The sequence below is a fragment of the Harpegnathos saltator genome, unplaced genomic scaffold (assembly GCF_003227715.2).
Source record: "Harpegnathos saltator strain DR-91 unplaced genomic scaffold, Hsal_v8.6 scaffold39, whole genome shotgun sequence".
Classification (NCBI taxonomy): domain Eukaryota; kingdom Metazoa; phylum Arthropoda; class Insecta; order Hymenoptera; family Formicidae; genus Harpegnathos; species Harpegnathos saltator.
In genome coordinates, this window is record NW_020230194.1 from 351,422 (window position 1) to 373,054 (window position 21,633).

General features: G+C 36.0%; 1 protein-coding gene across 1 annotated transcript; it reads right to left on the reverse strand.

Annotated features, from left to right (window-relative positions):
- Positions 1 to 2: 2 nt before the first annotated feature.
- Positions 3 to 15,130, reverse strand: LOC105180987 (chymotrypsin-2). Its single transcript, XM_011137406.3, has 4 exons — positions 15,058 to 15,130; positions 9,967 to 10,286; positions 377 to 631; positions 3 to 212 (listed from the first exon to the last, which is right to left on the reverse strand). The coding sequence occupies exons 1-4, from the start codon at positions 15,101 to 15,103 to the stop codon at positions 69 to 71; spliced, it is 765 nt and encodes a 254-aa protein (XP_011135708.1). The 5' UTR covers positions 15,104 to 15,130; the 3' UTR covers positions 3 to 68.
- Positions 15,131 to 21,633: the final 6,503 nt, after the last annotated feature.

Here is a 21,633-nt window from a genome sequence, read left to right on the forward strand (position 1 = left end):
TTTGTATATGCATAAGTAATGCTGATGAGATATTTTTCTATAACATTACAATAAATTTAGCCGAAAAGTTAATTTGTCATGATATTTCGAATCCAATTCATATGAGAGCAAACTTTTGTTTTTATGTCTGGAGTACCCATGGCGCAAGGCCTTCCGGCAGAAACAACACCAATAATCTGACCACCGTATAATACAGCACTACCGCTGTCACCCTATAATACAGAATTAAATATTACAATTATGATTTAAAACTTAATGCAATAATGAACAAATTAAACTCCGTAAGAAAAAACTAAACAATATTATATGTTTGTAGAACATATAACAATATAACATATAACATGAATTGTAAAACATTGTTTACAAAATTACATACATTACATGTTCCTAGACTGGGCGCTATGAAAGTGCAGAATGAAATAGAAGGGATGATTTGTGTATGATATTTCTGACATTCAGTATTGGTCATGTAATAAGTATTTAACACTTGTAACTCGTTCGATACGGGACCTCTGTTGAAGAGCCTACCCCAAGCTACAATTAAGACTTTTGCACGTTCCGCAACAGGAGCATCGCAATTTGGTAGCGATATAGGTTTTTGAACATTATTGAATTCGATGTCCTTCATTAACTGAAAAAGTCGAGGGTATCAAAATTTGAAATCGACCAGAGTGTCTAGTAGAAGATATTATTTATATTTATTTCTAACCAACGCCGTTCATTATTAATTCAAATTTATAAACTGCTATCGAAAAGGGTTAAATCAAGCAAATAAATTTAATATCGAAATGTGATTGCAAGAGAATGCGTTTGCTATAACGAATTATGCAAATACAGTTATAAATGGCGAATCATAATTAGTTTCATTTATACAATATTTTTACGAATTAGTGATTTTATATTTAAACAACTAAACAATATGAATAAAGAATTTGTAACAAGAATGGTTTAGTTTTATAATTTATAAGATCAAATATAATAATATATAAGATTTCCCAGATCTTGCGAGTTTAATTTTATCTAGAAGTGCTCTAAACAATTAGGAGACAATTTTCTCTCATTTTCTCGCAAAAAGTCGTGGGAGATCATTATTCATAGTGAATTTTTAATTCTTAGCATATCTTTACAATTAAAGTTCAAAGTAAACTTTTGTTAAAGTAAAATCTATTTGAAATTGACCGAATAAAATAATTTTGTTATTTATTCACTAGAAGTTTGATTGGCGAAAATTATTGCTTTTTAACCATTTATTTGGAAATTATTCAGAAATTATTGAAGCCTTGACATTTTCATTATAAAAATAGTATTATAATTCTAAGTTACTCAGAAAACTTTTAAAGTTAAAGTTATGAAATTTGCGGCATTTGTATTATATTAAAAAAAATATTTGTTAGGAATGTGACTTACTTGTATTCGTTTTGTGATGAATTTTTACGAATAAAATTATATATCTTTTTAATGAAATCGATTATGAAAAAGCATACGACAGTATATGCACGAGTCAACTGTAGAAAGCCATGCAAGACTTTGGAATTTCAACAAAACTCATAAGAATGGTAGGACTGTCGGTGCAGGGCACGGAAAGCACGGTCAGGATAGGAGGAGGAATTTCACCATCGTTCAGAATCAATGTAGGCTTGAGACAAGGAGACTTGTTATCCCCGCTGCTATTTAACCTCGCACTGAAGGCTATAATAAAGAAAACGAAAATTAGAACAGATGGGACCATTCTGAATCGCTCAACCCAGATTCTTGCATATGCAAATGACATAGATATAATAGGAAAGTCAAGGAAGGACCTTGAAAGGACCTATACGGAGCTGCAAAGGGAGTCGACCAAATTCGGCCTGAGAATCAATAGCGATAAGACAAAATATCTAGTCACAGCAGCAGAAAACAAACCAAGAGCAAACGGCAATCTGAAGTGTGGAGACAAATTGACATTTGAAGCAGTGGAGGAATTCAAGTATCTAGGAACACTAGTCAACAAAGAGGGTACAATAAGTGCAGAGATAAAGATCAGAATCAACAAGGGAAACTGTTCGAGATTCGAATGGACAAAGTCAAACCATTCCAAAATATTCTGGCAGAAGAGACGATCGAAAGAGAATCATGATCACGCTCCGCATCACGTATCTATATTCGCCAGACGGATCAATCACATGACCGCGACACATGTTGAACGCGTGCTCGCTTTTGTCAAAATATAATTGAAAATAAATCCTTTTGATCGAAAAGTAGATCTCCCTCTCCTAGCAGAACGTTCGACGGCGGTCGTCCGAGATCCTATTGTTGAATTCAGCGACTGACTTGTAAACAAACTAACGACTACGAGCTCCGATAAAAGCGTTAAAGATTCGAACAACGGCCAGACGTTTTCTTGTAAGCAATCTCAGTTTGGTAAAGATGTTTTCACTCTCTCTCCAGGCGCTTGGCGATCTCGCCATCATATCTATTCATTTCTCTTACGTTTTTTCACGCAGACGAAATTTACGCCAAATTATCGCCCGTAAAATCTTTCGTTCTTTTGTTACTGCGAGTTGTTGCTCCAAAAGTAATTGTTAATTTTGTTAATTTTGTTAATTCTGAATAAATTTGAACTGCGTTAAAAGAAAGAGTTTCTTTTGTCGTGAACATCGATCAACTATTGACTTGCCTGTGCTTTGAATTCTCCACCGTCTCTCGCGCTCATTTCTGAGCGGAGCCAAGCAATCTAGCGATCTCCCGGAAAACGCCGAGACGATCGCGAACAGAAACAAAGCCTATTACGCATTGATACCGATAATGAGGTCACGCTCGGTACCAAAACACACCAAAATAAAAATATATAAAACATTGATAAGATCGGTGGTATTGTATGGGTGCGAGATGTGGACAATGACAAAACAGGATAGAGACCGACTTGCATGCTTTGAGAAAAAGATTCTGAGAAGAATCTACGGTCCAATAAACAATGGAAATGAATGACGTATACATTATAACGACGAGTTGTACGAGCTGTACAAGGAACCAAATAACGTTGGGTGTGCTAAAGGAGCCCGACTGAGATGGGCTGACTGACATGTAATACGAATGGACAACGCCAAGACCACTAAGAAAAAGCTAGTGGGACGTATGTACGGGACTAGGAAGGTGGGCAGACCGAGAAGGAGGTGGATAGACGACTTGGAAACTGACGCGGGAGCGCTGGGGATGAAGTTGTGGAGGTCGACGGCGATGGACAGAGAGAAGCGGAGGCAATTTGTTGTGTAGGCCAAGGTCCATCTGAGGCTGTAGAGCCGGCTATGATGATCTTTTTAATGAATTACAAACAATTAATAATAAAATTTTGAACTGAGACTTAGGTCTATATAAAATCTGAAATTTTAGAGGTAATAAAGTTTGTAGAGAATATTAATTTTTATCATTTAATATAACTCTTGGATTGGTACTGCGTCCATTATGGACTTTGTTTTTGACGTTTCGTAAATATCTCAATTCAAGTTTTTAAAAGTAGGAACAATCTAATAGTGTTAATTCTTCATAGAAATTTCCTATGTACAGAATGTCTGACCTAATCCGCGCGTGAAGGTAAAGCATGTCAATCTGAGCACAAGGACTCCTATCACTTTATAGATATTAGGGAGTTACATTAATTTGTACCGTTTTTTATTTGGAATATTTATTATTTTCATAATATATTATAATCGATCATCAATCACGGTAATTGCCATTGTTTTCGATTACTTTTGACCATCTTTCTGGTAAAGGCTGGATCTCTCGTCGAAAGAAAAACCTATCTTTTGAGGCGATCCAATTATCGACCCATTTTCGAAGTTCTTTTAAATTGTCAAAGTGCGTGTCTTCCAAGGCGTGTTGCATAGAGCGGAACAAATGAAAATCGAAAAGAGCAAGATCGGGGGAATATGTTAGGTGCAGGAAAATTTCTCATTCCCAGCCTATCAATGTGTTTAACCGTTCTTGCCACATGTAGTCTAGCGTTGTCATGTTGGAGAATCACTTTCTGCTTATTACTGACTATTGACGGCCTTTTTTACATCAATTCGTCATTCAGTCGCTCCAGTTGGCGTTGATAAAGTGTAGCATTAACCGCTTTGTTGTGATTCAGAAACTCATGGTATACTACGCCTTCCATATCCCACCAAACGCATAGCATTATTTTCTTTCTGTGAATATTTTGGTCGAATATTTTAGTATCGATGTCGAAGGTTGACCGGGGTTCATCACGACTTCCTCCGTTTTGGATTTTCATAATACATCTATTTTTTGTCTCTAGTCACGATACACTACAAAAAACTCTTCTTCTTATATTAGCAAGAAAGAAAATGCAAATGTTCAAACGATTTAACTTCGAGCTTTCTGACAATTGATGAGACACTCATTTTCCTCCCTTATGAACTATCCCTAGGATATGTAGCCCTCTCGAAACGATTGACATCTGAAGATAAACTTAAGACGATCTTAAATATAAGATCTGACTATGAATACCGGCCGTACAATCTCTAAAACCTTATAGCTACGGCATGAACTAAAATAACATCTAGAACCTTTGTTTCCAGAGGTAGAAAGTAATGAACCTCCTAATAATTATGTGAAATTTCGAGATATTCATAAAATTTCTTTGACGTATATTATATAAGTTTCTAATATATATTTCTAATATACATATAAGTTTCTAATATACTAATATACATAAATTTCTTTTATGTATATTATTTATATAAAAGAAATTTCATAAATATATCAAAATTTCACATAATTATTAGGAAGTTCATTACTTTCTGACTCTGGGAACAGATGGTTCTAGATGTTACTTTAGTTCATGCCGTAGCCATAAGGTTTTAGAGATTATACGGCCGGTATTCATAGTCAGAATAGTAGAGAAATAGCGCGTGCGCGATGCTATGTGACGTACTCTGTAGACGCAAGCTTAGTGAAAATATTTTTCCGCGTGCGGTCCTTCTTTCTTCTTATCGCACGCCGGCAGCTATTATTAGACGAAATAAGCCACTATAAGCTCGAGAGACCGAATACACTACTCACTACCGCTACACGTTGATTTATCTGAATTTTTCCACGCGTAATTCGGCCATTTTTACGATTTTTGTAAAATGGTATTTGACTTATTACTTTCATTCATTATCTCAATCAGCTTTACACCTTCATTGATTATAGTTAAGTTATCAAATGTATACTAAATATATATACTATATACTATATATAGGGAATTCCTGCGGAGGATCAACACTTTTAAATCGTTCCTATCATTAAAATCCTATCATTAAAAAAATAAATTGAAATATCAAACCATGTACAGTACCGACCAAAAATATTCGTTTGGCAACTAAATAATTGCGGATATTTAAAAAAAATAAAAGACAATTTTTTCATGGAGCAAAATAACTTTATACAGTAATGTATTGTCCATTTTTATCAATGACCTTTTGCCATCTTTCAGGCAGTATCATAATTCCACGTTCATAAAACTTGTAATTTTTAATTCTTCTGGCGAAAAACTAAACCAAGTGCGATTTGACATCATCATCATTATTGAAATTTTTACCATTGAAAAAGTTTTGCAAAAAACGAAATAAACAATAATCTGGTGGTGCAAGGTTAGGTGGTATATGATGGATATGACAACACATCCTAACCAAGCTCCAATAATTTTTGCCGAGTGACCAAATATGTGTGTGGCCTTGCATTCATCATGGTGGAACACAATATCTTTTTTGCCAATTCTGGTCGCTTTCCTTGAATTGCATTGTCCAGTTTGGTTAGTTATTGAATGTATATGTTATGGTTAAAGTGATAAATCCAGTTACTATGCATAATAATCGGTTATTATGCGCGGTTATTAAAACCAACACGTAAGTTGCAACTGCGTTTTGTATCGCGCGTTGCATGAGCGGTTGTTGGAGCCCATGCGTAAGTTAAAAGCGCGTAAGCTATACGCACGGTTATTAAAACCCACGCGTAAATTGCAAGTGCGTTTTGCATCGCGCGCTGTGCGCACCCAATTACACGTAAGTTTTAATAACCGCGCGTGCAGCTTACGAGTTTTTAACTTACGTGTAAGTTTCAACAATCGTGCGCGCAGCGCGCAATGCAAAACGCACTTGCAACTTATACGTAGGTTTAATTGTTCATAACTTTGTAACATTTTGATATCGTTTGGAGTATTTCTGCCAATATTCATGACAATTGGACATAAATGGTTTTCAAAAGTTTCTCCAAAATCATTTTCTAAATGTCACTTATAACTATAACCAATAAAGTTTGGTTATGTAAAATAACCGGTTAAAGTGATAAATTGCATGTACTTAATCACATTAACCAAAGCTATTGGTTACTATTATACATAATAACTGGTTATTATATTAGGAGAAGACAATTATTATATTAGGAGAGGACAAATAAGTTTCCGCCGTTTGACAAAAGATGGCCTCACCAGAAGGTTATGTTGAAATTGTCAGATGTAAAACGTAATATCGTAAGTTTGGACATCTGGTAACAACATAACCTTGAAGTATTAGCGACTCCGTATCAGCATCACATAATTTTTTCGTGCGAAAATGTCAAGTTTTGTGCCGAATAAGCGTCATTTGCGGGAACTTTTGATTTACTTCTTTAATTTGAAGAAATCTGCAGCTGAGGCGCATCGATTGCTTGTAGAAGCATATGGTGAGACTGCTTTAAGTGAGAGAAGTTGTCGTGAGTGGTTTCAAAAGTTTAAAAACGATGAGTTTGACGTGGAAGACAAAGAACGTAGTGGAAGGCCGAAAGTGTACGAAGACACGGAATTGGAAGCATTATTGGAGGAAGATTCGTGCCAAACGCAAGAAGAACTTGCACTTACATTAGAAGTGACTCAACAAGCAATTTCACATCGTTTAAAATCGTTGGGAATGATTAAAAAACAAGGAAATTGGGTTCCATATGAACTGAAGCCGAGAGACGTTGAACGCCGATTTTGCACGTATGAAATGCTGCCTGCCAGGCATAAAAGAAAGAGTTTTTTGCATCGTATAGTCACTGGTGATGAAAAATGGACCCACTACGATAATCCAAAGAAGAGAAAATCATAGAGACCACCTGGCCATGCTTCAACATGGACAGCCAAACCGAATATTCATGGAAAACAGCCAAACCGAATATTCATGGAAAAAAACTCATGCTGTGTATTTGGTGGGATCAGCTTGGTGTCGTGTATTATGAGTTGCTCAAACCGAGCGAAACCATTACTGGAGCTCTCTGCCGAACACAATTAATGAGATTAAGCCGAGCACTCAAGGAAGAACGCGCCCATTACTAATCCAAACACGACAAAATTATTCTCCTACATGACAACGCTCGGCCACATGTTGCAAAACCGGTCAAAACCTATTTGGAAACACTTAATTGGGAAGTCCTACCCCACCCGCCGTATTCACCAGACATTGCCCCTTCCGATTATCACTTGTTCCGGTCGATGGCACATGGCCTGTCTAAGCAGCGCTTTACATCATATGAAGATACTAAAAATTGGATCGATTCGTGGATAGCCTCAAAAGATGAAGAGTTCTTCCAACGTGGTATCCGAATGCTGCCAGAAAGATGGGAAAAAGTAATGGCTAGTGATGGACAATACTTTGAATAAAACGTAATGTACCGTTCTTTCACAATAAATTCCTAATTTTTGATAGAAAACGGCGGAAACTTATTTGTACTCCTAATACATAATAACCAATTTATCACTTTAATCGTAGCATATCACTTTAATCGTAGCATATAACATTTGAATCGATCGTTTTGTTGCGTTGTAAAATTTCAAAGTAGACAATTCCTTTGTAATCCCACTAAACTAATAATATAATTTTCTTTTGTTAAATATCAGCTTTGGATGTTGTTTGTGCTGATTCATCTTGCTTGCTCCACGATCTTTCTCGATTGATATTGTTGTAAACAACTCATTTTTTATCGCCAGTTATCAATCGTTTCAAACATGGATCATTTTCGTTACATTTCATAAGCAAATCGCAGACGGCAATACGTTATGTTAAATGAATTTCTTTAAATTCATGAGGAACCCATAACTCGAGATTTTTACGTAGAAAAGTTGTTTTAAACGCTTTTCAATGCATGTATGTGATACATTGAGCTTCTCTGCAATCTCACGTGTTGTGCTATGACAATCCGTATCGATTATTGCTTTGATTTGATCATTATCAACTTCACCTGGACAACCAGAGTGTTCATCTTTGAGTAAAAAATCATCAGAACGGAATTTAGCAAACCAATTTTGACACCGTTCTTTTAAGGTTTCGTCATCATACACAGTACGTAACCTTAACACAGTACGTGAGCTTGCGATGCGTTTTTTCCTTTACGGAAGTAAAAAAGCAAAATATGACAAAAATGCTCGTTTTGCTTTTCCATTTTTCAACCGACGCCAAACAAAAACTACACGACCGATCGATATAATTTTTTTACTGAATGCCAATTGAAATATTAACTATCAAACAACAATATAAGTTTGACATTTCGAATACGTAAATATACTTAAAAATCCAACTAACGCCATCTATCAGTTAAATCCGAAATTTTATAATTATATTAAAATAGTTGCCAACTCAATATTTATGCTAATTTTTTTTTCAATCTTCATAAGACCAATGAAACTTGGTTTTTGGGATGATTTGGGTGATTTGAGATGATCTAAATGATTTAACTTGTCCATCGAATTTTGTTTTATCGCTATAATAGACTAAAAACAACGTATTGGAAATCTGTATTTAAAAGTTTCAATCTGAAAAATAAGAAAAGATCGAACGTTGCTGAATTAAATGAATATTGTGTTTGCGGAATAACATTAATCAAGTTTTTGGCTATACATTTAGAAACAAATATCGATATATAGGGTGTCGCTGCAGCCCACAGCCCAATATCACAGGAATGATGATTTATGGGGTCCTGATGTCTACTAAGAGATGCTAAGCGGGCTGTACCTTGGTAGCGCTAAATAGTGCTAAAGTAGTCCGCAATTTTTATTTGACTTTAATTATGTTATAAAACTCATGAAAACCATCTCCTATTTCAATTTTGACAAAGAAATTCGAAAGCAGAGCAATTTCAAATTTCAAGTAAGAATAGCGATAACTTGAGAACAACGTATTTCCTGACCTATGTTCATATCAACTTTCTTTCATGTTTTTGGGTCCTCATTCATTTCCTGAGCGATAGACCTCGACTTACGGAACATATATAAGCCAATGCGTTATCACGATATAAAGTCCATTTCGATATAATGTTGTTTTCTTACAAGTCCAACCATTTATTGCAGATTGATTCACACAAGCACCTTATGACGCCCAAGTATTATTTCTTATTGACTGTTTAATCAGTTGGTAGGAAAATTCTACAAGCATACAAAAAAAGTTGCTTGTTCGCTAAACTACACTACCATACCTATATATTTTCGGGGTCGCTGAATCCGAATCCGTTGTTCATTTTACCTCATCACGTCAGATTTCGTTCCTAATCTCAAAAAATATCTCAGAATTGCTAAAATAGCGTTTTTGAAGCTGAACAATGAACACTGGCGATTGAAATCTGTAGACAATAGACTACTTATGTTTTTGGAGATATTATATACTTATGATATTGCCTGAAAGATGGCAAAAGGTCATTGATAAAAATGGATAATATATTACTGTATAAAGTTATTTCGTTTCATGAAAAAATTGTCTTTTTTTTCTTAAAAAGATCCGCAATTATTTAGATGCCAAACCAATATATTGCGAGTAATGAAGATTACTTTGAAAATGACGGATAGATATTGATAAATAAGTACAAATTTTGTATTTTATTTGATTTGTCCTGGAACTTTTTGAATACAATAGCGGTATTATATATGCTGTTTCGCGTCATGATTATGTGAGAACAAATAAAGAAAAATGATAGTAATTTAAATTTGTAAAGCTTTACCTTAATCAAACCGATATCGTACCCGTTTTCAACTAGTTTTTCTGTGTTGTACTTCTCATGGTAATATATATCTTCGATATCATAACGAATTCCACCGTTATTGAGAGTAGTAGTTCCGCTGAGAACTTTCATTTTATTCATCATAGGTGTCCCTTTGAATGGTTGCAAGCAATGGGCAGCAGTTAAGATGAAGCGTTTACTGATTATAGCACCACCACAATGATGCTTTTCCCCTATTTGTATAGAAATAGCAAATGGAAACTTGTCTATAATGGTGTTAATAGCATTTACTAATCTTTCTGGCTCATCTGCGTGAATACCTGTAAATATAAATCAAAATGGAATCGTGCGAACTAAGAAATGTAAACTAAAGAATAAAATGTTTAATTTTATACAAGAATTGAATTCTGCAGAATCATTTATAGAACACTGGTATACAATAAACAGTTATACTGGATGATTGCATAAGTTCGTGCCCGATTTAAAGATAAACTTCAATATGTTAAATTTTAAAGAATACAGTTTTATTGGGTGTACAAATTAGTTCGGTCCGTTTTCAAAAGATGGCTCCGGCTGTTATGAATGTTCATAGTTCATGAAGGTTCATAGTGACTGCCGATTTTGGCGGTTTCAGAGAGGTTAGACATCTGCCAATAATATTCAGTTTATATCGCTTTGAGTTTCATACAAAAACCTTGCTTTTTACAGTATTGAAAATGTCGAATTTTGTGTTAACCAAGCAACATTTGCGGGAGGTTTTAATTTTCTGCTTTCATTGGAAGAAAAGTGCAGCTGAAGCCCATCGAATGCTTGCTGAAGTTTACCAGGTCTGTAAATATGAAACCGGAATTTGCCCATAGATGGCCCTAGCTGTCAATGTAGTTACCGTCAAACCGCGTCATTGGCACCATTTCCATTTGTTGACATCTGACAAAGGTTTTCAACTCACAACAATACAAGTTTCATACAACAGCATAGTTTGTAATAGCGTTGAACATGTCGAATTTTGTGCCTGGAAGCTACGATTTGCGGACAGCATTGATTTTCTGTTACCATTTGAAGAAAACTACTGCAGAATCGCATCGAATGCTTGTCGAAGCTTACGGTGAGCATGCTCTTGGTAAATCACAGTGCTATGAGTGGTTTAAAAAATTCAAACATGGCGATTTTGACGTGAGAAACGAAGAACGTGGAAGACCACCGAAAAAGTTTGAAGACAGCGAATTGCAAGCATTATTGGATGAGGATGACACTCAAATACAACAACTCGCGGATCAATTAAATGTGACACGAGAAGCCGTCTCCATACGTATGAAAGCCATGGGAAAGATCCAGAAGATGGGAAAATAGGTTCCACATGAATTGAATGAAAGACAGCAGGAAAACCGAAAAGCCACTTACGAAATGCTGCTCGCCAGGTACAAAAGAAAGTCATTTCTCCATCGAATTGTGACTGGCGATGAAAAGTGGATATATTTTGAGAATCCTAAGCGTAAAAGATCATGGGTAACTCCAGGCGAACCATCGACATCGACTGCAAGGCCAAATCGCTTTGGACGGAAGACAATGCTCTGTGTTTGGTGGGATTAGAAGGATGTGATCTATTCGCTATGAGCTGCTAAAACCTGGCGAAACCGTTAATACTGAACGCTACCGACAACAAATGATCGATTTGAATCAAGCTTTGCGTGAAAAACGACCAGAATATCAAAAAAGGCAACACAAAGTGATTTTGCTTCATGATAATGCACCATCACACACAGCAAAACTGGTCAAGGAAACGATTGAGGCGTTTAGTTGGGAAATACTTTCGCATGCAGCTTACTCACCAGACTTGGCTCCGATTACTACTTATTTGCATCGATGGGACACGCACTTGCTGAGCAGCGCTTCACTTCTTACGAAAATGGCTCGATGACTGGTTTGTCTCAAAAGAGCAACAGTTTTTTTGGCGTGGCATCCACAAATTGTCAGACAGGTGGGAAAAATGTATAGCTAGCGATGGGCAATACTTCGAATAAAATATTTTTATCATTTTCATGCAATAAACGTGTATTTTCTATACAAAAATTCCGGTTTCATATTTACATACCTGGTATGGTGACGCTGCTCTAACTGATAAATCATGTAGGGAATGGTTTCGACGTTTCATGGATGGAGATTTCAAAGTCGAAGACAAGCCTCGCTCTGGACAGCCAAAAAAATTCGAGGACAAAGAATTAGAGGCATTACTCGAAGGAGATCAGAGTCAAACGCAAGAGGAGCTTGCAGAATCATTGGGAGTGACTCAACCGTTTCCGTACGATTGAGAGACATGGGATTTATTAAAAAACAAGGAAATTGGGTGCCTTATGAACTGAAACCGAAAGACGTTGAAAGGCGATTTTTCACTTGCGAGCAGTTGATTCAAAGGCAACAAAGAAAAGGTTTTTTGCATCGGATTGTAACTAGAGATGAGAAGTAGATATTTTACGAAAATCCCAAGAAGAAAAATACTACGCCAAGCCCGGTCAATTGTTGCCATCGACCTTAACATCAACACCAAAGCCGAACATACATGGTTCGAAGATCATGCTCTGTATCTGGTGGGACCAAAAGGGTGTTGTTTACTATGAGCTGCTGAAACCTGGAGATCCCATTACGGACGATAGGTATCGGCTACAATTGATTCGTTTGAGCCGTACATTGCGAGAAAAACGTCCGGAATACGAGCAAAGACATGATAAAGTTATTCTTCTTCATGACAACGCTCGGCCTCATGTCGCAAAAGTCGTAAAAAAATATTTGGAAACGCTCAAATGGGATGTTTTACCGCACCCGCCGTATTCTCCGGATATTGCTCCTTCTGATTACTAGTTGTTCCGAAGAATGCAGCACGATTTGGCAGGTCACCGGTTCACTCCTTTCGCAGAAATCGAAAATTGGCTCCAAACTTGGATCGCCTCAAAAGACGAATCATTTTTTCGAGATGGAATTCGAAAATTGCCTGAGAAATGGGAGAAAGTAGTAACCAGCGATGGAAAATACTTTAATTGATCTGTTCATTCATTTTGTTTTGAAATAAATATATTTTTAACACAAAAAACGGACCAAACTAATTTGTATTCCCAATATTATTCGATTATATAGTCTCCATTCTTATTTGCAATTGTTTTCCAACGATTTACAAGCTTATCGATTCCATTTTTTAAGAAAGAGCTCGATTTTCCTTGAAAAAAGTTCGTGAGGTGGTTTTCGACAACTTCCTCCGACTTAAGATTTTCGCCATTCAAACTATTCTGCAAAGACCGGAACAGATGAAAATCTGAAGGCGCAATATCTGGAGAATATGATGGATTCTGGAGAATTTCCCATTACAAATCCTGCAGTTTTCGTAGCGTCTGTTGGGTGACGTGCAGTCTAGTATTGTCGTGGTGGAAAATGATGCCTTTCCAATTGGCCAAAACCGGACGTTTTTCTCGAATAGCCGCATCGAGTCTAATGAATTACTCACAGTATTTGTCAGCCGTGATTGTGTTTCATCGCGTCGAAATAGCTCGAAGTGAATAATTCCCCTGCAATCCTACCAAACACACAATAACACCGTCAATGGATGTTAAGGATTCGTGCGTCCTTTTTGTTCTCAGTGTAACGTAGCGCGTCGAACTCACAGCGTTGCCATTGTCTTTGAGCCTCAGGCATTTCCGGGATCTTTCGGCTCCCGGGTCGATCGTGTTTTGTCACGTGGCTCCCAAATGTGAGCATTCATCCGCTAGCGGCCAGAGCGATAACTCGTTACCATCTCAAGAATAAAGATGCGTAACCAACATAAAGCAGCCTTCATAATTTGAGTGGTCCTAACCAATAAATGCGAAACTGAGAGAGAAGCGTTTCTTTCGCCCACGGTCATCGAGGAAACTCCGAGGAAAAGCGTGGAAGCGTTGTGCCAACAACGCATATAACAAACAGTGGATGCAAGCCAGCTTTTGCGACGGGTTCTGCACTTTCAGCTGCTTTTTTCCAGGTCCTCTTTCGCTGTACGTTGTTGTACAGAATCCACTTCTCATCGCCTATTACTATTCGATCCAAAAAGGCTTTTTTCTGTTACGTGCGAGGAGAGAAATGACATTCATGCGATTCAGCTTATTCCTTTCAGTCAAGAAATGCGGCACCCATATATCGAGCTTGGAAACATATCCAAGCTTTTTTAAATAGCGAAACGCGGTGGAATTATCGATTTTCAGCCTCTCAGCAATCTCCTCAGTTGTAATCCTTAGATTTTCTTCCATTAAAGCACACACAATGTCGTCATCAATGCCAGAAGGCCGTCCAGAGCGGGGTTGATCTTCCCAGTTGAAATCACCATTTCGAAATCTGCCAAATTACTTTTTAACTGTCCGGAGAGCAGGAGCACGGTCCAGTCGGAGACACGCACGATATTGAGTTAGTTTCCTCCGACTATCCCAGTTGGAATCCCGAAGAATGGCATCCCGATGGGATTTAAGCCGGTAAGAGTCCGGCATAACCGTCGACCCCCCCAAGGGTCAGGGGTATCCATGAGGATTTCCCCACCCTGATAAAAAAAAAGGAACACGGTCCAAATAAACGCTCTGAATGTATTTTTGTGCAGCCCCAACACTCATGCCTTTCCGAAATTCGTATAGTATTACATGCCGCAAATGCACCTTTTCGTTCTCCATTTTAAAAAATTTCTCTTACACACAAATCGACTTATTTGAACCAAATCGACTTATTTGATGCCTGACGCTAAAGTGACACAAAACACTGTCACCTACTCAGTGCATGCAACATAACCAAACAAAAACATCGGAACTCCGCCATGCAGTAAGTTAGCGCCATTTACGAAAATCGGGCACAAAGTTATGCAGTCATCCAATATAACAATATAACATTGAGTAATGCGTATTTCTGACTATCATACAAATAATATTTCGTAGATTAAAATAACATGTTTTTATATGATTAATGATTATATAAAATACAGATATTATTAATTATAAAACTATTACTACCACAAACTTAAAAAATTTAATATTTACAGAAATGAAATGATTATATCATATTGTTACATCTCATTGTTACAGAACTCACCTATTACCGCAAATATAATCATTAAGATGTACGCTAATCGCTTCATCGCGTATTACTACGTTTTTTACTACGAAACCTTTACAAGCTCAATAATGAAAAGAATTATATTCCTCGAACAATTTATATACTTTTTAAGATATTTACCCAGCTGCAACTCTTAATACATTATTTGATTGTACTTTAATGACGCGATTTCGTGATATCATGAAGCAATTAAGATTACGAAACAAATACATGATAATTATCTCATTATTTAGTGACATTTTATTGACATACAAAATTGCAATACTGAGAAAATGAAAACGAGTAATTTATAAACATGTAATATACGGGGTCTTTCAGATCACCCGGGTCACTCAATTTTTTCGTAAATGCGACATTTTAGAAAAAAATGTTTCAGGCAAAAGTTGTAAGGTTTTAAAGAATCTATTTACTGACGCTATAAATTTGACTTTGGAATGACCTTGAAAACCTAGTCGAGATCAACATGAAAATCTTAAACGGAAACCCCAATTTTTTATTACATCGTCTTTTTCTACCAATTAATTTAAAGAATTTTTGTCTAATAATATTATCTTAAAAAAGATAGACAACTAAAAAAATTCAGACAATAGTTGGCCAAATTAATTCGTAGAAAATGATGATATAATAAAAAATGAGTTTCCATTTAAAAATTTCAAATTGATCTTTACATGATCCTCTCAATTTTTTTATTACACCTTTTTCTACCAATTTATTTGAACAACTTTTGTCTAAAACATTTTTTTATTTGCCTAATATTTTTTTAGATATTTAAGAAAAACTTAATAACTTTCCAATATTTAACTTACGATATCTCGCTAACTGTTTGTCGGAAGAAACATAGTACTAGACTTTTTTATTCCATTTGGTCTCAAGAATATATTGGTACTATAGTGCTCTGATTTCTGTTAATTTGATGATTTTGAAATTTCAAAATAACTAAATACTAAATAATAACTACAAACTAAATAAAGCAAAAATATCTAATACCATTTTTCCTTCGGACAAATAGTTATTGAGATATTGTAAGTTAAATATTGAAAAAGAGCAAATTTCCTTTATATATTTAAAAAATATTAGACAAAAAATGTTTTAGACAAAAGTTGTTCAAATTAATTGATGGAAAAAGACGGTATAATAAAAAATTGGGGTTTCCGTTTAAAATTTTTATGTTGATCTTGATTGGGCTTTTCAAGGTCATCTCAAAGTCAAATTTACGGCGACAGTAAATAGATCCTTTGAAGCCCTACAACTTTTGTCTGGAATATTTTTTTCTAAAATGTCGCGTTTACAAAAAAATCGGGTGAACCGGGTGGTCTGAAACACCCCGTATATTATATATTACACGTTTACATATTACAGGGTATATGATATATATACAGAGTGTCTCAAAAGTTCTGGAATGGTCAAATATCTCGAAAATAAAGCATTTCAGAGAAAAATGTTTCATATAAAAGTTATAAAATTATAAATAACACATTACATAACAATATTAACATGACCTTGAATAGTATTATCAAAATTATGTAAAGATCACTTTGAAATTTTTAAATGGAAACTCTTATTTTTTATTACATCATCATTTTCTACGAATTAATTTGGCCGACTATTGTCTGAATTTTTTTTTTAATTGTCTAATATCTTTTTTAAGATAATATTATTTTAAGAAAAACTTGGTAACTTCTTCAAGATTTAGCTTACAATATCTCGTAACTATATGTCAGAAGAAAAAGTGGCTAAATATTTTCACTCTATTTGTCAAGAATATATACTGTTATAAAAAATAGTAGATTTTTTATTCCATTTCTTGGAATATATACTGTTACAATAGTGTTACAATAGTGTTCTAACTTTTGTTCATTCGTTGACTTTTGGAAATTTCAAAATCATAAAAAAAAAGGCAGGAAACACATATATCTCAGCCAAAATCGAAATCAACGAATTTAATAAGTTATATTTTATTGTTTAATATATCAGGTAAATGTCCAAAAGTACTACTTTACCCAAAATCGCGATTTTTTGCAGCAGTTAATAGAATTAGCTATAAGAAAACATGTATACAAAGTTTTAAGGAGTTTAAATTTTTTGTAAAAGAAATAAAAAAATATTAGTTTTATGTTGACCAATATTTTTTCCGCAAAACTAAATGCATAATTAGATTACTTTACTAAAGTTTACAAATGTCTATGTCAATAAAGCAAATAAACAAAAAAAAGAGGAAAAATAAAATAACTAAAAAATAGGAAACAAAAGTTTATTTTTTATTGAAGTATTTTCTTCACTTATATAAAACTTACCTTTTTAAACAAAAAAGTAAAAAAAGGCGCCAAGTACAAGCGCAACACATATTGTGTTATTTTTAAAAATTTTAAATTCAAATTATTTTTTAAATGTATATATGTGTACATAAGTTTTTACAAGTAAAACTTATAACTATAATAAAACTCTACAACACTATTCTACTATACAAAAGAAGTGATATATTAAAACAGTAGCGCCAACTGAGAAACCTAACATATACAGGCTGTCCTAAAAAGATATGTAAAAAATTTAAGGAGATATTCCTCATATCTGAAGGATGAAAAAATGTTATATGGACGTAGGTGCGGACACGTTTATTTCAGAAGTTATGTTGAAAATACTGTTAGCTGTATCAAAAACCACGGCAATGGTTTACGCCAAAGTACGCTTTTTGCTATTACGCTCCTGAACTGTCTCTTGACTGCCGTGATATATTCATGCGAACCAACTAGTTGGAGGGGAGCACAATTCAGAGTTTCACTATAACCGCTAAACCGGTGCAGTTCTGAGTGTTCTCAATCGATTCCTTGGGCCTAAATTAGTTAATAAAACTGTCTTCATTTTTGCTCTACGTATCCTGTGAGTCGAGATATTCTAGTTCAAAGTTCAAGTTACGAAGATTTCACATTCGCTAGGAATTGTAAAAATGTCACGCCGAAAATGTCCATCTCACATTTTTTCTGTTAGAGGCGCTGTGCATCCATCGTCAGAGGCGCCACGAATGGGTTCGCTCATTGTCAGAGGCGTCACAATTCGAAAGTTGTGTACGAGTGTGTTTGACATATGTAGTGATATTTCAATGAGAAAAGTGATGATCAGTGATTAGCTCATAAGAAAAGCCGAACGAGAAAACGAGGAAGAAAGAAAGGGAAATCAAGATATGCGTGATATACGTGACGAAATTTTACTGCCCATTAGAACAGGTAAGTAGGTTATTGATTGTTGATTTATGAATGAAATTTATTCTTTTATTTTTATTTTTATGTTTCATTATCATACGTATTCTTGTAAACAAAACAATAATATATTACGTCATATTATATATTTGATATTTACTAGGTGCGCAACTAAGTTTCCGGGTTTCACACATGGATGGCACTAACGACACATGTAGTCGACATACATGTCTGAAGTTGTGTTTTTTATAGCTTGGACATCTCTTAACAATAACCAGTCGTAATACCAACACATACCGCAACGCAAAAATATTTTTTCTAACAACGAAGATGTCGAGTTTTGTGCCAAATAAACAGCATTTGCGGGAAGCTTTGCTTTTCTGCTTTAACTTGAAAAAAAGTGCAGCTGAAGCACGTCGTTTGCTTGAGGAGACCTACGGCGAACATGCACCATCGAAAACTACCTGTGAAGATTGGTTTAAATGCTTCAGAAGTGGCGATTTCAACACTGAAGACAAGGAGCGCTCCGGAAGACCAAAAACAATTGAGGATGCCGATCTGCAAGCGTTATTGGATGAAGATGATACGCAAACACAAGATCAACTTGCGGAGGCATTAAACATGACTCGTCAAGGTATTTCCAAACGTTTACATGCCATGGGAAAAATTCAAAAGGAAGGAAAATGAGTGCCGCATGAATTGACTGAGAGACAGATGGAAAATCGAAGAGCCACTTCCGAAATTTTGCTTTTGCGGCATGAAAGAAAGAGTTTCCTGCATCGAATTGTTACTGGCGATGAGAAGTAGATATGTTTCGAGAATCCTAAACGTAAAAAATCGTGGCTTTCACCTGGCGAAGCATCAACATCGACGGCACAGCCAATCGCTTCGGAAAGAAGACAATGCTCTGCGTTTGGTGGGACCAGAAAAGAATCGTGTACTATGAGCTGCTGAAACCGGGCGAAACTGTCAATGGGCATCGCTACCGACAACAACTGATCAATTTGAACCATGCATTGCTCGAAAAATGGCTAGAATGGGACACGAGACACGAACGAGTGATATTGCAGCATGACAACGCTTCGTGCCATCGCACTTCCATCGTCCAGGACACCATCAAAACGCTGAAATGGGATCTGCTACCGCACCCGCCGTATTCGCCAGACCTGGCCCTTTCCGATTATCACTTGTTCCGGTCGATGGCGCATGGCTTGGCTGGGCAACACTTGGCTAATTTCGAAGAAGTGCAAAATTGGTTGGATGAATTGTTTCGGTCCAAAGACGCGTCGTTTTATCGTCGCGGTATTCATGTATTGCTAGAGAGATGGCAAAAATGTGTAGCTAACGAGGGACAATACTTTGAATAAGTCATTTTTTGTATTTCTCTTGAAATTTTCTATTTTTCATTGACCAAAAAAACCCGGAAACTTAGTTCCGTACCTAGTATTTACTGGGTTGTCACGGTTATTATTATTTTTAAAAATAACAGCAATACAAATAACGCGCGTTAACTTACTAACTTTATATTAAATTAAGAAAGAAACAAAAAATTTAATCCAAACATACAAGGAATTGAAAAAAAAGTTATGAAGATTCATTAAAAATAAAAATAACCTTGGCGCGCCCGGGTCGTATTAACAATTTTAATATCAGCTACAAAAGTATGTTTGTACACACCTACACAACATACACACATTATAATAAAATTCTAATGCAACTTAATATAACCCGGATGCACCAAAGGACAACCCAGTAAATAGTATGTAACAGTTATAATATGTGTGTTATATTGCATTTATATAATAGTTATATTGTTGAGTGTGAAATTACAATAAAAAATTATATAACTGTTACTTGGTGTTTGCTGGAAAATTATTTTACTAATGAATCAATAGTACCTGTAATAAATTACTTCATTAATATATATTCAACAAACAGATATAAAAAAAGCAAGAACATAAGAAATACATAACAAATAAGAAATATAATAACATAATACTAGTTTAGTAGTTGTCATATTCAATTGGCGCACATCTAATATCACTATTTTTGTAGTAAAAAATAATGTACAACGTTTTCAAGTAGTTTTTGTAAGGATGTTTTTATTACAGTTATTAATATGGTTTTTTCTACAACAGGTTGTGTACAAATTTCTTTTACAAAAGTTATTTTTTTATTATAGTTATTAATACATTTTTTTACAATAGATTTTTAGACAAAATATTTTTATCAGTTTTTTGCACGGACACAGACACGTGCGTGTCTGTGTCCGTGCATATATATACGTATATATATGAACAATCGCGCTTTGAACAGCGGTTCTCTGTTATCCTGAACAATATTCTGATACGGGAAGATCCGGTGACGGGGAAGCACGAGGTGAAGGGGAAGATCGCGATGATGATGCTTCCGAAGAGGAAGACTGAATGGGTATGAGGCCGCGGAGTATAGCTGCGTGGTAACCACGTGTACCGCCTCGTAAAAGTGAGATCAGAAGAGAAGCTATCGGAGAAGGGCTCCAAGGTAGAGCCAAGGTATAGGAGAGCCTATTGGAGATCAGTCGTCTATGGGACTCAGGGATGTCGGAGAGTAAGAGATAGGAAGAGGAGTTCCAGGGGGAGATTCAGGGAGGAACAAGAGAGAAGAACGTGGAAGTCTTAAAGCGTCTGGCTTGTTATGACGGAAAACATGATCCGGACGGTTTTGGGTTATAAATTCTGTAGAAGCGATCTCAAAATCCTCGCGGTTTGCACAAAATTCCGTGTTAGTTATGTCCTAATGAGATTTAAAACATTGGGCCACTGAAACCGGATTTCATGATTAAGGAAAGATGGGGAAAAAAGAAAGAAAGAAAGAAAGAAAGAAAAGGAAAGAAAAGCGAGAGAAAAGGAAAAAAGAAAAGGTGGTGGATGGTGGAAAAGAAGCAATAGATGAGAAAATAAAAAGGACTTTGTGACGTGGCGATTTTGAGTCGCTCGTCACAAGAGGTAAAGAGCCTTCGGGAGGGTCAAGGGGACGTCACACTCGCCCGCGCCCGCGAGGCGAGCTGCGTGCTTTGAGTGAAATTATTGATGATCAAATTTTTTGCAGGTGACCGCGTACATAGATGTGCGAGATTCTTTTTTTGGGTACTCCCGCGTCCCGATCAGTTGTGTGTCCCTACCGTCGCGGGTGACTTCCGACCAGCAGGAGCAGCGGACGAAGGAGATCGGGAGGAGCGAATAGAGAAACAGAAAAGCCGCCGGGACGGCAGAGAGACACCTCTGATGATGTCCTTGTTCTTAAAATATTTTTGTGAGAAATTATACCGTTGCCATCGCGCCGATACCGATTTGTTTGTCTGTTGTCAAGCGGAGAA

Coding starts and splice junctions, on each gene's coding strand:
- LOC105180987 (XM_011137406.3), bottom strand. CDS start 15,103: ATGAAGCGATTAGCGTACATCTTAATGATTATATTTGCGGTAATAG. Junction 10,287..15,057: donor GATTATATTTGCGGTAATAG/GTGAGTTCTGTA, acceptor TTATATTTACAG/GTATTCACGCAGATGAGCCA. Junction 632..9,966: donor ACGATATCGGTTTGATTAAG/GTAAAGCTTTAC, acceptor CGACTTTTTCAG/TTAATGAAGGACATCGAATT.